The following is an 11,272-nucleotide window of genomic DNA, read 5'->3' as shown; positions in this document are numbered from 1 at the left end:
TCCTAGACAGAGCTATGGATGCTAGGACCGACCATTCATGATATCAACATGGTAGTTTTAACCAAGCTTAGAAGCTGTACAGTGTTAGTTTACAATGACATAATTTACACACAACGGAGTGAAAACAAGCTTACATTTTAGGTTCTGATGGGTTAAGACAGTTGAACTAACCTCACGGGGCATTTATACCTTATATTCTTCAAGAATGAATCGCTATATATGTTTTAAAAGTCCAACAATTGATATACCAATCCCAGATTGCACCTTTAATCTGTGCTTTATAAATGCAAACAATCAGTTATGATGAGTGATCAGGTATGATGAGTGATCAGGTATGATGAGTGATCAGTTATGATGAGTGATCAGGTATGATGAGTGATCAGTTATGATGAGTGATCAGGTATGATGAGTGATCAGTTATGATGAGTGATTGTCCAGTTCATTCTGTGGCTCGCTGGCTATCGGTAGCCCAGTTACAGGGTGCTAGTCTCATGTAACATGGGTAGAGGAAGATATGGTCTTAAAGGTACTGTTGTATGATCAGTATCGTGATTCTATCAATAAAATGTATGGGAATATGAACAGAGTATTCTCCATATTACCATTTCAGTCAAGGAATCTCTCTCTTTCTATAAAATCCTCTTTTTCACAAACCCTTTACCTCCATCTTTCTCGCTCACACCCCTGTATCCTCCTCCTCCTCCTCTTCCTCCATGTCTTGAGGAAGGAGACTGTAGTGGTCCACACCCAATGGCAAGAAAGTGGCCCTGGGCCGTCCTTCCTCGCCCTCTGACAGAGCACGCTGGGAGCCCAGGTCCAGTGGCTCAGTGGAGTTGCATTTGGTGTATCTCTCACGGTGCATCTCCTGTCCAGGCCCCTCCCTGCCGGGGCCCACGCCAGGGCCCCCCCGCCTCTGCAGCAGGTAGTGGAGGTACATCACAGGCACGGGTAGGCAGGCAGCTAGGATCAGCATGGCCAGCACAGCCAAGGCCCAGCCGGGGTACTCCATAGTCATCTCTGATGCCTAGAGGGAGGGAGGCAGGGAGGGAGGGAGGGAGGGACACAAAGACAGTTGCACAGACCAGGTTTCCCACACCTTCTGAAACATCAAATTCAAGCACCTTTCAAGACTCAATCCCCTCAAATTCAAGGACCCGACACGGCATAGTTTGAGACAGATCTAGTTGACGAGCTAAGTAAAATATTTTTAAATATATATATATTTTTTTTTTTGAGATAGAGAGAGAGGGGAATTCAAGCACTTTCAATGACCCATGTCTATTTTCAATGAAAATAGAAAATAATTATTTTTCTCAAATTCACAAACTTTCAAAGATTTCAAGGACCCGTGGGAACCCTGACAGACAATATTTAACTCACAGAAACGAGCGGACACAGCCATTCAGCTGGGTGTAAACTTCATTATACAGTAGCTCACTGTTTAAAATATGCCTGTTGTCACGGCAGGAGTGGACTACCTCAGTACTGATATAGTATACATATATACAGATAGTAGTTATTAGGGGTGCAACGGCCCATGGTTCCTGGTTCCTGTGGACAGGTGTCTTTATACAGGTAACGAGGTGAGATTAGGAGTACTTTCTTAAAGTGAGAGGACTAATCTGTGTTTTAATTTCTAAATATTCTCTCTGTCACTGTTAAAATGAACCTACCATTAAAATGATAGACTGTTCATTCCTTTGTAAGGGGGTAAACTCACAAAATCAGCAGGGGGTGAAATACTTATTTTCCCCAGTGTAGCTTCAAAACATGGTATTAGAGTAAAACTTTATATACGTATAAGGTATATCTTCTCATGTGAGATCATCCTCTGTTCTCAATGTACCGATTACAATTCCCAATATCGATCACATTACGTATGAGTTCATTAGTGATGAAGATAATTGACAAAAACACTTTTCAAGAAAATGAAAACTTTCCGACGGTGGTTATTGTTTGTGCACAATGTGAAATGCTCGCTGACAAACAAACAAACATGGATGTTTGCCATCCCGTATCCCATCCTTCACAACTCTTGTCACCACGTGGTGGCTTTCGGCAGCACTTCACACATTTCTGCAGCGACGGGACTTGTTGGCCTGTACCTATTCCACCCCTACCTACTGTACATGACATTCATGAAGGGCCTTACATTTCTTCAAGGACAAAAAAAGAAGTAAGGAAGGGATTAAAAGGTGACTCTTACCGTGGTGTGGTTCCAGGCAGTATATGTGGGGCGTTTGAAGACCATGTTCAGCAGACTGGCCACCAGCAGGCCCACCATGGACAACAAGCACACATACTTCCACAGGTACTTATATACCACAGGGGGGCGCCATTTCAGCATGATCTCAATGTCATCTAAGAACCTGAGGAGTAAAGAAGATACTTTAAATTCCGTGGTTCTTTTTTTGTAGTGATTGCTTTCTTTCTGTGGATTAATTCAAGTTGAGAGGTTACAACAATGCATACATATGATTTTGAACAGCAAATTCACAAACTCTAAATGTAGTCTCTTAGATGTATTTTTCTTATGATGACTGATGGATAGATGATTCACTTACTTAAACAAATGTATGTGTTGTAAGTCGCTTTGGATTCAGCATCCGCAACATTTTTGTTGGCTAAAACTTTTAAAATATAAATGTACTTGATGCGAAGGCTAAGGTTTATGTTAACAACGTTTTAGAAACATATTTATGGAACATAATGCTATAGATAGAACATTGTAAAAACGTAGAATAAAGGAATAAGGCTCTATGAAAGTAAGTGTTGTTGAAAAAAGTATGTAATTCTTTAGTAATCAAGCCACCTATTATGAACTACTACACATGACTAATAACATGAGAATAAGATCAATACTTAATACCAAATTGGCTACTTATAAACCTGTATTGTTACACTTTCTTCCTATAATGGATTTCATTGTATAGAACTTGTGTCACTGTGATGGCTTGTACTCATGCGAGTCATAAGGCTATTATACTGGCCAGACTACTTCAAGAGACCTTCTGCTTACCTTTAACCCTTGTGTGGTGTTCACTTTTTGGACCCTTTCGTACTCTTCGGGTCAAGTTGACCCGGGACATCATTGGGGTTTTGAAAGCACTTTTCCTGACACGGTGCTCCTAGTCCCAATGGTGACCCGTACAAGGGAGTATGCTCAGGGTGCAAGATAGCCCCAAAATAGCCCATAATATTAAAGAGCGCCTCCTGTGGGCACAAACAGGTACTGTACCCATTAATGCACAATAGGTACTGTGTTCACATTCAAAAGTGTATATTTTGTTCTGGTGGACCTAGGGGGCTGCCCTTTGGAGGGGCTGGAGCAGAGGGTGCCTAATTATAACCCTCAAAGTGTCAGACCCCTGGGAATAGGTGGGGCCGAACGGCAGCATGATGAGTAGAGGCGTTTTTACGCACATGATGCTCCTAACTTCCACTAAACAAAATCCACTATAATAAAGACTTGGTTGTCATAAATCATACTTATCTAGGAAAAATGTAAATGAAACAATGTTTTTATTGATGTTTATTATTTTGAACTTATATTCTCAATTAGGGCTGGGTATCGCCACTGATTTCCCAAAACGATTCGATTCCGATTCACAGCTTGATTCACAGCCCGATTCGATTCGATTCACGATTCGATTCGATTCGATTCGATTCCGATTCGATCTAGTTACAATATACATTTTTTGCTTGAATATGAAAGAGATTCTCTGAACTAATGCTATAAATGGTTCAAGGAACCCTATAACATGTAGCATTGTTAAACATATCAATGAATTGACACCAAAGCAGTTACATGAATGTACTTTTTATTTACATATGACTTTGCTTTTGTCCAGCTCATCTCTATCGTCACATTTTTAAAATCCAAAATGCACCCAGACATCTGACTTTAAGCCTGGTGGTGACTTGAGTGTCCCTGCCATCGCCATGTTTTTAGATTTTAGTGTTGAGACCTCACGTTGCGTGAGATATGATACATTCTTGTAGCGCGAGATCTGGCCACGAGATCTCGTTGCGGGTTGAAGCTGCAAGCAAAAAAAAAAAAAAAAAAAAAAAATCGATCTCGGGATTTATGAATCGATAATCGCTCATTTTAATGAAGATCGATTCAGAATCGGGAAATCGATTTTTTGAACCCAGCCCTATTCTCAATTGATTTTCAAAGCATTATAATCAAAGCTGTAAAAAATACAGGTGATGAACAAGAATAATGCTACAAATGCTGAAACACAAAACATGTGGAATGTACACTGTTTTAGTCACTGAAATAACATTGGTTACAATTGTGTGTGCATGGGCATGTCTGTCTACACAACACATGAAGTACAGCATTTGACAGTATGTGTACCACACATGTACTTTTTGCAGTTGCTGCATGTGGTCCCTGTCTTTGTGTCCTTTGAGGGTCCACACACCTCGCAGCGCTTCCTCTTTTTGCCATCGGCTGCAGTCTAGAATAATGAAAAGACTTAGTTCAGGATTTTTTTTTCCACCACGTCTCCTAATACTCTAAATCACTCACACACACACACGCACACACACATACATTTACATTGAAAATGTTGGCATTTAGCAGACGCCTTATTTCAAAGCGACTTACATTTACCAAAGCGATCAATACATTTGACTAAGGAAGTGAATCAACACAGACACACACACACACACACACAAACAACCGCAACAGGACACTTACCTCAGGCACTGGAGATTGTGGTTGTGTGGGTTGTGCAGGTGGAGCATCTGTAATCCTCCTCACTATGGCTAGAGAAGTTGGGGTCCTGGGCATATGTTGTCTCCTTTGGATATGCGGTGTCACCAGTGCCATACCTAGCTCCTCAAGGAAAAGACGTCGTCTTTGGAGCTTCCTTTGGTTCCAGTCTGGGTTGACTGCCATCCAGATTGAAAATGCATTGTAGGCTGAAACATCCAGGATGTTGAAGAAGATCACGAGAGGCCACCGTAGAGTTCTTCTTTGGCAGCTGTAGCAGGCCAGCAGCTTGTCCAGGTTGTCTACTCCACCTTTGGTGGCGTTGTAGTCAAGTATGACCTCTGGCTTACGGTCCTCCCGGCCACTGATTCTTCCATCCCTATGTAGAGTGCTCATGAGCATCACATTCTTGCTCTTTTTTGGTATGTAAGACACCAGGGTAGTGTTGGCTGTAAACACAAAGTTGGAGGAATGGACTGGCCTGTTCTTCACATTTAGAAACTGGGGTGGGAGCTCCGTCTTGTTTTTTCGGACTGTTCCAACCATTGTCACCTTTCGTTTGAGAAGTTCCTGTCCCAGGCTGTAGGATGTAAAGAAATTATCACAGGTGATGTTATGGCCACTGAGGCCCTGTGACATATCCAACACCACCCGTGTCCCCTGGTTTCTCTCAGGGGCTCCTCCCTCTGGCTTCCCTGTATACATTTGCATGTTCCATGCATACGATGAAACGGCATCACAGGCAACCCAGATTTTTATTCCGTACCTTGCTGGTTTGGAGGGCATATACTGCCTGAAGGGGCAACGACCTCTAAACCCCACAAGCCGTTCATCCACAGTTAGATTGGGCCCAGGGTTGTAAAGAAGTGGAAGCCGGTCCACCCACTTGTCCCACACCGTGCGGATTGCAGCCAACTTGTCCCTACGCCGTCTAACAGGTCTTGATTCCCGGTCATCAAACCTGATGACCCTCGAGTAGATATGGAAGCTCTTCAGAGACATTGTGGCTCTAAAAATTGCTCTCCCTGTCTCCAGTGGGGCTCTTCCAGTGGCTGGCTGTGGGGCTCTTCCAGTGGCTGGCTGTGGGGCTCTTCCAGTGGCTGGCTGCGGGGCTCTTCCAGTGACTGGCTGCGGGGCTCTTCCAGTGGCTGGCTGTGGGGTTCCTGCAGTGGCTGGCTGTGGGGCTCCTGCAGTGGCTGGCTGTGGGGCTCTTCCAGTGGCTGGCTGTGGGGATCTTCCAGTGGCTGGCTGTGGGGCTCCTGCAGTGGCTGGCTGTGGGGCTCCTGCAGTGGCTGGCTGTGGGGCTCTTCCAGTGGCTGGCTGTGGGGCTCTTCCAGTGGCTGGCTGTGGGGATCCTTCTGCTGCATGCTCAGAGTGAAACTCATCTCCAAATTCACTTTCAGAATCAGAATACTCTGAATTAATTTCTACATTATCCTCATCTGAAACATCCTCCCCCCCTTCAACTTCACTATGTTGCTCACTCTCTTCAAATAGTATCTCCACGGCCCTCTGAACACTGAATCTTTTCTTCATGTTGCTGGTGGAGGATTGTAGTTGAAATGACCTATACACTGGGATGGAGAGCTATTTATCTCTTTTATCCCTCCCATGATGTGCAGGTGCAGTACAATGTTATTATAAATGTTTTTACAACATTGCAATTCAAAGGGTAAAAAGTGCGAGAGCAGACAGCTTCTCGGCGCGGGAAAGCCAGAGCAGACGGCTTCTTGTGCAGGTGTGAGGAGTCCAGTACAATATTATTCTTTATTATTATTATACAATGTTGCATTTCAAAGGGTAAAGAGTGCGAGAGCAGACGGCTTCTCGGCACGGGAAAGACAGAGCAGAGGTGTGTGAGTGAGTGAGTGAGTGTCAGTGTGAGTGTGTGTATGTTTCTGTGTCTCTGTGTATCCGGGTCAAAATGACCCGAACACCTTATGAAGGACATAAATGTGTTGGGGTATTGTAGGATGTGTAAAAAAAAAAAAAAAAATTGTTTTTTGTTTTTCATATAAAATGAGCCAAGGCCATGGAGTTTCAGATTGATAAAATGTATTCTTGTACCATTTCTCTTTAAGTAAAAATTGAAAACGGGTCAGGTTGACCCGAACACCACACAAGGGTTAAGTTCAACAAATATCAATCAATTCCTAAATAAATGATCAAAAGATTTTCGGAGAATCGTCTATGTTGGCAAACCTGTTTGTCCAACTCACCGGTCGGCTCCGTACACCCAGGCCACATTACACGTTTCAAACCGGTTTGTCCAACTCACCGGTCGGCTCCGTACACCCAAGCCACATTACAAGTTTCAAACCTGTTTGTCCAACTCACCGGTCGGCTCCGTACACCCAGGCCACACTACATGTTTCAAAGACCACCACGATGATCAAGGGCAGCGTGGCCGAGTAGTCGTCAAACATCGTCACAAAGTAGTTCCCCGAGCGTTGCGTGAACATCAGGCCCACCAGGAACCCCAGGGCACAGTTGACCACTGAGGACAAACAACACAACTCTTTGGTGAAGCACAAACAGAATTTTTTTTTTTACGTTTAGCATCTTTAAAAAACACTATATAAATAGCTTCATTGATCATTATATCAATTATTATAGATAGATAGATCAAGCCAGCCCGAGAAGGAATTGGACAGTCTTATTGGGGCACGCAGAAAATATCTCCTATAGCGGTCCTTAGTGCAACCGTGGTTGTAAAGATCTCCTACAGCGCTTTTAGTGCAGCGTGGTTGTAGTTGTCTGTTGCTGAAGGAGCTTCTCCGCTCTGCCAGAGTGTCATGTAGGAGATGGGGAGAGATTGTCCAGGGTGGTCCCTGGTCCTCCACAGTGTCCAGGGTGACACAGAGGACAGAACTAGCTTTCCTAATAAGCTTGTTCGGCCCCTTGGTGACAAGCTCCTTGATGCTGCCCCCCCCCCCCCCCCCCCCCAGAGTCCTGCACACGCCAAAGGACCGGAGCCCCCTCAGGAGATAAAACCGGTGTTACCAGTCCAGTCCAGTTTATTGTTGTGTGTGTGCGCGTGCGTGTGCATGCATGTGTGTGTGCGTGCGTGTGTGTGTGTGTGCGTGCGTGCGTGTGCATGTGTGTGTGTGTGTGCGCGTGCGTGTGTGTGTGTGTGTGTGTGTGCGTGTGTGTGCGTATGTGTTACCTGTTAGCACGGTCCGGTGGCGTCCCAGCAGGCTGAAGTTGTCCATGAGAGGAGTGAGGATGCCCTGCATGGTGCCAAACATGGTGCTCAGGCCCAGGTTGAGGAGCATGAGGAAGAACAGGGTGGACCAGAAGGGACTGGCTGGGAAGAGTGCCATCGCCTCGGTGAAGGCGATGAACGCCAGACCTGTCCCCTCCACTCCCTGGAGAAAGGGAGAGAAAGGGAGGATTGAGAAAGAGGAGCAGGTAAAGAAAGAAGGATGTAGGAGAAGTAGGACTCCCAGAGAGGAGGTGACAGAGAGGAGGTAACAGAGAGAAGGTAACAGTGAGAAGGTAACAGAGAGAAGGTAACAGAGAGAAGGTAACAGAGAGGAGGTAACAGAGAGAAGGTAACAGAGAGGAGGTAACAGCGAGAAGGTAACAGAGAGAAGGTAACAGAGAGGAGGTAACAGAGAGAAGGTAACAGAGAGGAGGTAACAGAGAGAAGGTAACAGAGAGAAGGTAACAGAGAGAAGGTAACAGAGAGGAGGTAACAGAGAGGAGGTAACAGAGAGAAGGTAACAGAGAAGAGGTAACAGAGAGAAGGTAACAGAGAGGAGGTAACAGAGAGAAGGTAACAGAGAGAAGGTAACAGAGAGAAGGTAACAGATAGAAGGTAACAGAGAGGAGGTAACAGAGAGAAGGTAACAGATAGAAGGTAACAGAGAGAAGGTAACAGAGAGAAGGTAACAGAGAGAAGGTAACAGATAGAAGGTAACAGGGAGGAGGTAACAGAGAGAAGGTAACAGAGAGAAGGTAACAGAGAGGAGGTAACAGAGAGAAGGTAACAGCGAGAAGGTAACAGAGAGAAGGTAACAGAGAGAAGGTAACAGAGAGAAGGTAACAGAGAGAAGGTAACAGAGAGAAGGTAACAGAGAGAAGATAACAGAGAGAAGGTAACAGAGAGAAGGTAACAGAGAGAAGGTAACAGAGAGAAGGTAACAGCGAGAAGGTAACAGAGAGAAGGTAACAGAGAGAAGGTAACAGAGAGAAGGTAACAGAGAGAAGGTAACAGAGAGGAGGTAACAGAGAGAAGGTAACAGAGAGAAGGTAACAGAGAGAAGGTAACAGAGAGAAGGTAACAGAGAGAAGGTAACAGAGAGAAGGTAACAGAGAGAAGGTAACAGGGAGAAGATAACAGAGAGAAGGTAACAGAGAGAAGGTAACAGAGAGAAGGTAACAGAGAGGAGGTAACAGAGAGAAGGTAACAGAGAGAAGGTAACAGAGAGAAGGTAACAGAGAGAAGGTAACAGAGAGAAGGTAACAGAGAGAAGGTAACAGAGAGGAGGTAACAGAGAGAAGGTAACAGAGAGAAGGTAACAGAGAGAAGGTAACAGAGAGAAGGTAACAGAGAGAAGGTAACAGAGAGAAGGTAACAGAAAGAAGGTAACAGATAGAAGGTAACAGAGAGGAGGTAACAGAGAGAAGGTAACAGATAGAAGGTAACAGAGAGGAGGTAACAGAGAGGAGGTAACAGAGAGGAGGTAACAGAGAGGAGGTAACAGAGAGAAGGTAACAGCGAGAAGGTAACAGAGAGAAGGTAACAGAGAGAAGGTAACAGAGAGAAGGTAACAGAGAGAAGGTAACAGAGAGGAGGTAACAAAGGGGAGGTAACAGAGAGAAGGTAACAGAGAGGAGGTAACAGAGAGAAGGTAACAGAGAGAAAGTAACAGAGAGAAGGTAACAGATAGAAGGTAACAGAGAGGAGGTAACAGAGAGAAGGTAACAGAGAGGAGGTAACAGAGAGAAGGTAACAGAGAGGAGGTAACAAAGGGGAGGTAACAGAGAGAAGGTAACAGAGAGGAGGTAACAGAGAGAAGGTAACAGAGAGAAGGTAACAGAGAGGAGGTAACAGAGAGAAGGTAACAGCGAGAAGGTAACAGAGAGAAGGTAACAGAGAGAAGGTAACAGAGAGGAGGTAACAAAGGGGAGGTAACAGAGAGAAGGTAACAGAGAGGAGGTAACAGAGAGAAGGTAACAGAGAGAAGGTAACAGAGAGAAGGTAACAGATAGAAGGTAACAGAGAGGAGGTAACAGAGAGAAGGTAACAGAGAGAAGGTAACAGAGAGAAGGTAACAGAGAGAAGGTAACAGAGAGAAGGTAACAGATAGAAGGTAACAGAGAGGAGGTAACAGAGAGAAGGTAACAGAGAGAAGGTAACAGAGAGAAGGTAACAGAGAGAAGGTAACAGAGAGAAGGTAACAGAGAGAAGGTAACAGAGAGGAGGTAACAGAGAGAAGGTAACAGAGAGAAGGTAACAGAGAGAAGGTAACAGAGAGAAGGTAACAGAGAGGAGGTAACAGAGAGAAGGTAACAGAGAGAAGGTAACAGAGAGAAGGTAACAGAGAGAAGGTAACAGAGAGAAGGTAACAGAGAGAAGGTAACAGAGAGAAGGTAACAGAGAGGAGGTAACAGAGAGAAGGTAACAGAGAGAAGGTAACAGATAGAAGGTAACAGAGAGAAGGTAACAGAGAGAAGGTAACAGAGAGGAGGTAACAGAGAGAAGGTAACAGAGAGAAGGTAACAGAGAGAAGGTAACAGAGAGAAGGTAACAGAGAGAAGGTAACAGAGAGAAGGTAACAGAGAGGAGGTAACAGATAGAAGGTAACAGAGAGGAGGTAACAGAGAGAAGGTAACAGAGAGGAGGTAACAGAGAGAAGGTAACAGAGAGAAGGTAACAGAGAGGAGGTAACAAAGGGGAGGTAACAGAGAGAAGGTAACAGAGAGGAGGTAACAGAGAGAAGGTAACAGAGAGAAGGTAACAGAGAGAAGGTAACAGAGAGAAGGTAACAGAGAGAAGGTAACAGAGAGGAGGTAACAGAGAGGAGGTAACAGAGAGGAGGTAACAGAGAGAAGGTAACAGAGAGGAGTAAGGTAGAGCCGGCGTCTAACAATCTCAAGGTCGGTGGGTCAGCGGTTCAAACCCCGGCTGGCCGCGTGTCGAGGTGTTCTCGGGCAAGACACTGGACTCCTTGCACGGTAGCTTTCCGTCATTGGTGTGTGAATGTGTGTGTGAATGGGTGAATGAGAGGCCACTGTAAAGCGCTTTGGAATAAGGCGCTATATAAGTCAGGCCATTTACCATTAGCATTTGCTTCTTCACAGGGGGAAAAGCCAGGTACATGGCTAGGGGCTAACCCTGAGAAGAGAGGAGCTGAGCGGGTGCAGAGGGAGGGTATATTCACTCCTCCTGAAGGCCAAACGTCCATTGTACAAGATAATACTATAGTGGCAATGCTAAAGTTAATAATAATCTCAAACAGGTACACCTACCTAAGCTACAACAACCTTGTAGCGAATGTACTGTATTTGGAAACAGTTAATTTTACATACTAAGTAACAAGG

At 44.8% G+C, this 11,272-nt stretch overlaps 1 protein-coding gene across 1 annotated transcript in view; it reads right to left on the bottom strand.

Annotated features, from left to right (window-relative positions):
• Positions 1-676: 676 nt before the first annotated feature.
• The window catches only part of LOC308151665 (sodium-dependent neutral amino acid transporter B(0)AT2-like), a gene marked incomplete at both ends in the record, with an annotated part of 63,981 nt that continues 53,385 nt past the window's right edge, over positions 677-11,272 (bottom strand). Inside the window, 4 exons of the mRNA XM_080524573.1 lie at positions 677-1,024; positions 2,207-2,369; positions 7,061-7,220; positions 7,890-8,091. Coding sequence (XP_080380699.1) covers positions 677-1,024; positions 2,207-2,369; positions 7,061-7,220; positions 7,890-8,091 — 873 coding nt within the window. The remainder of the gene's footprint in view (positions 1,025-2,206; positions 2,370-7,060; positions 7,221-7,889; positions 8,092-11,272) is intronic.

This window comes from Nansenia antarctica (assembly GCF_963989245.1).
Source record: "Nansenia antarctica genome assembly, chromosome: 2".
NCBI lineage: Eukaryota > Metazoa > Chordata > Actinopteri > Argentiniformes > Microstomatidae > Nansenia > Nansenia antarctica.
Note: the sequence above shows the minus strand (reverse complement) of the source record. Positions and strands in the feature narration are given on the sequence as shown.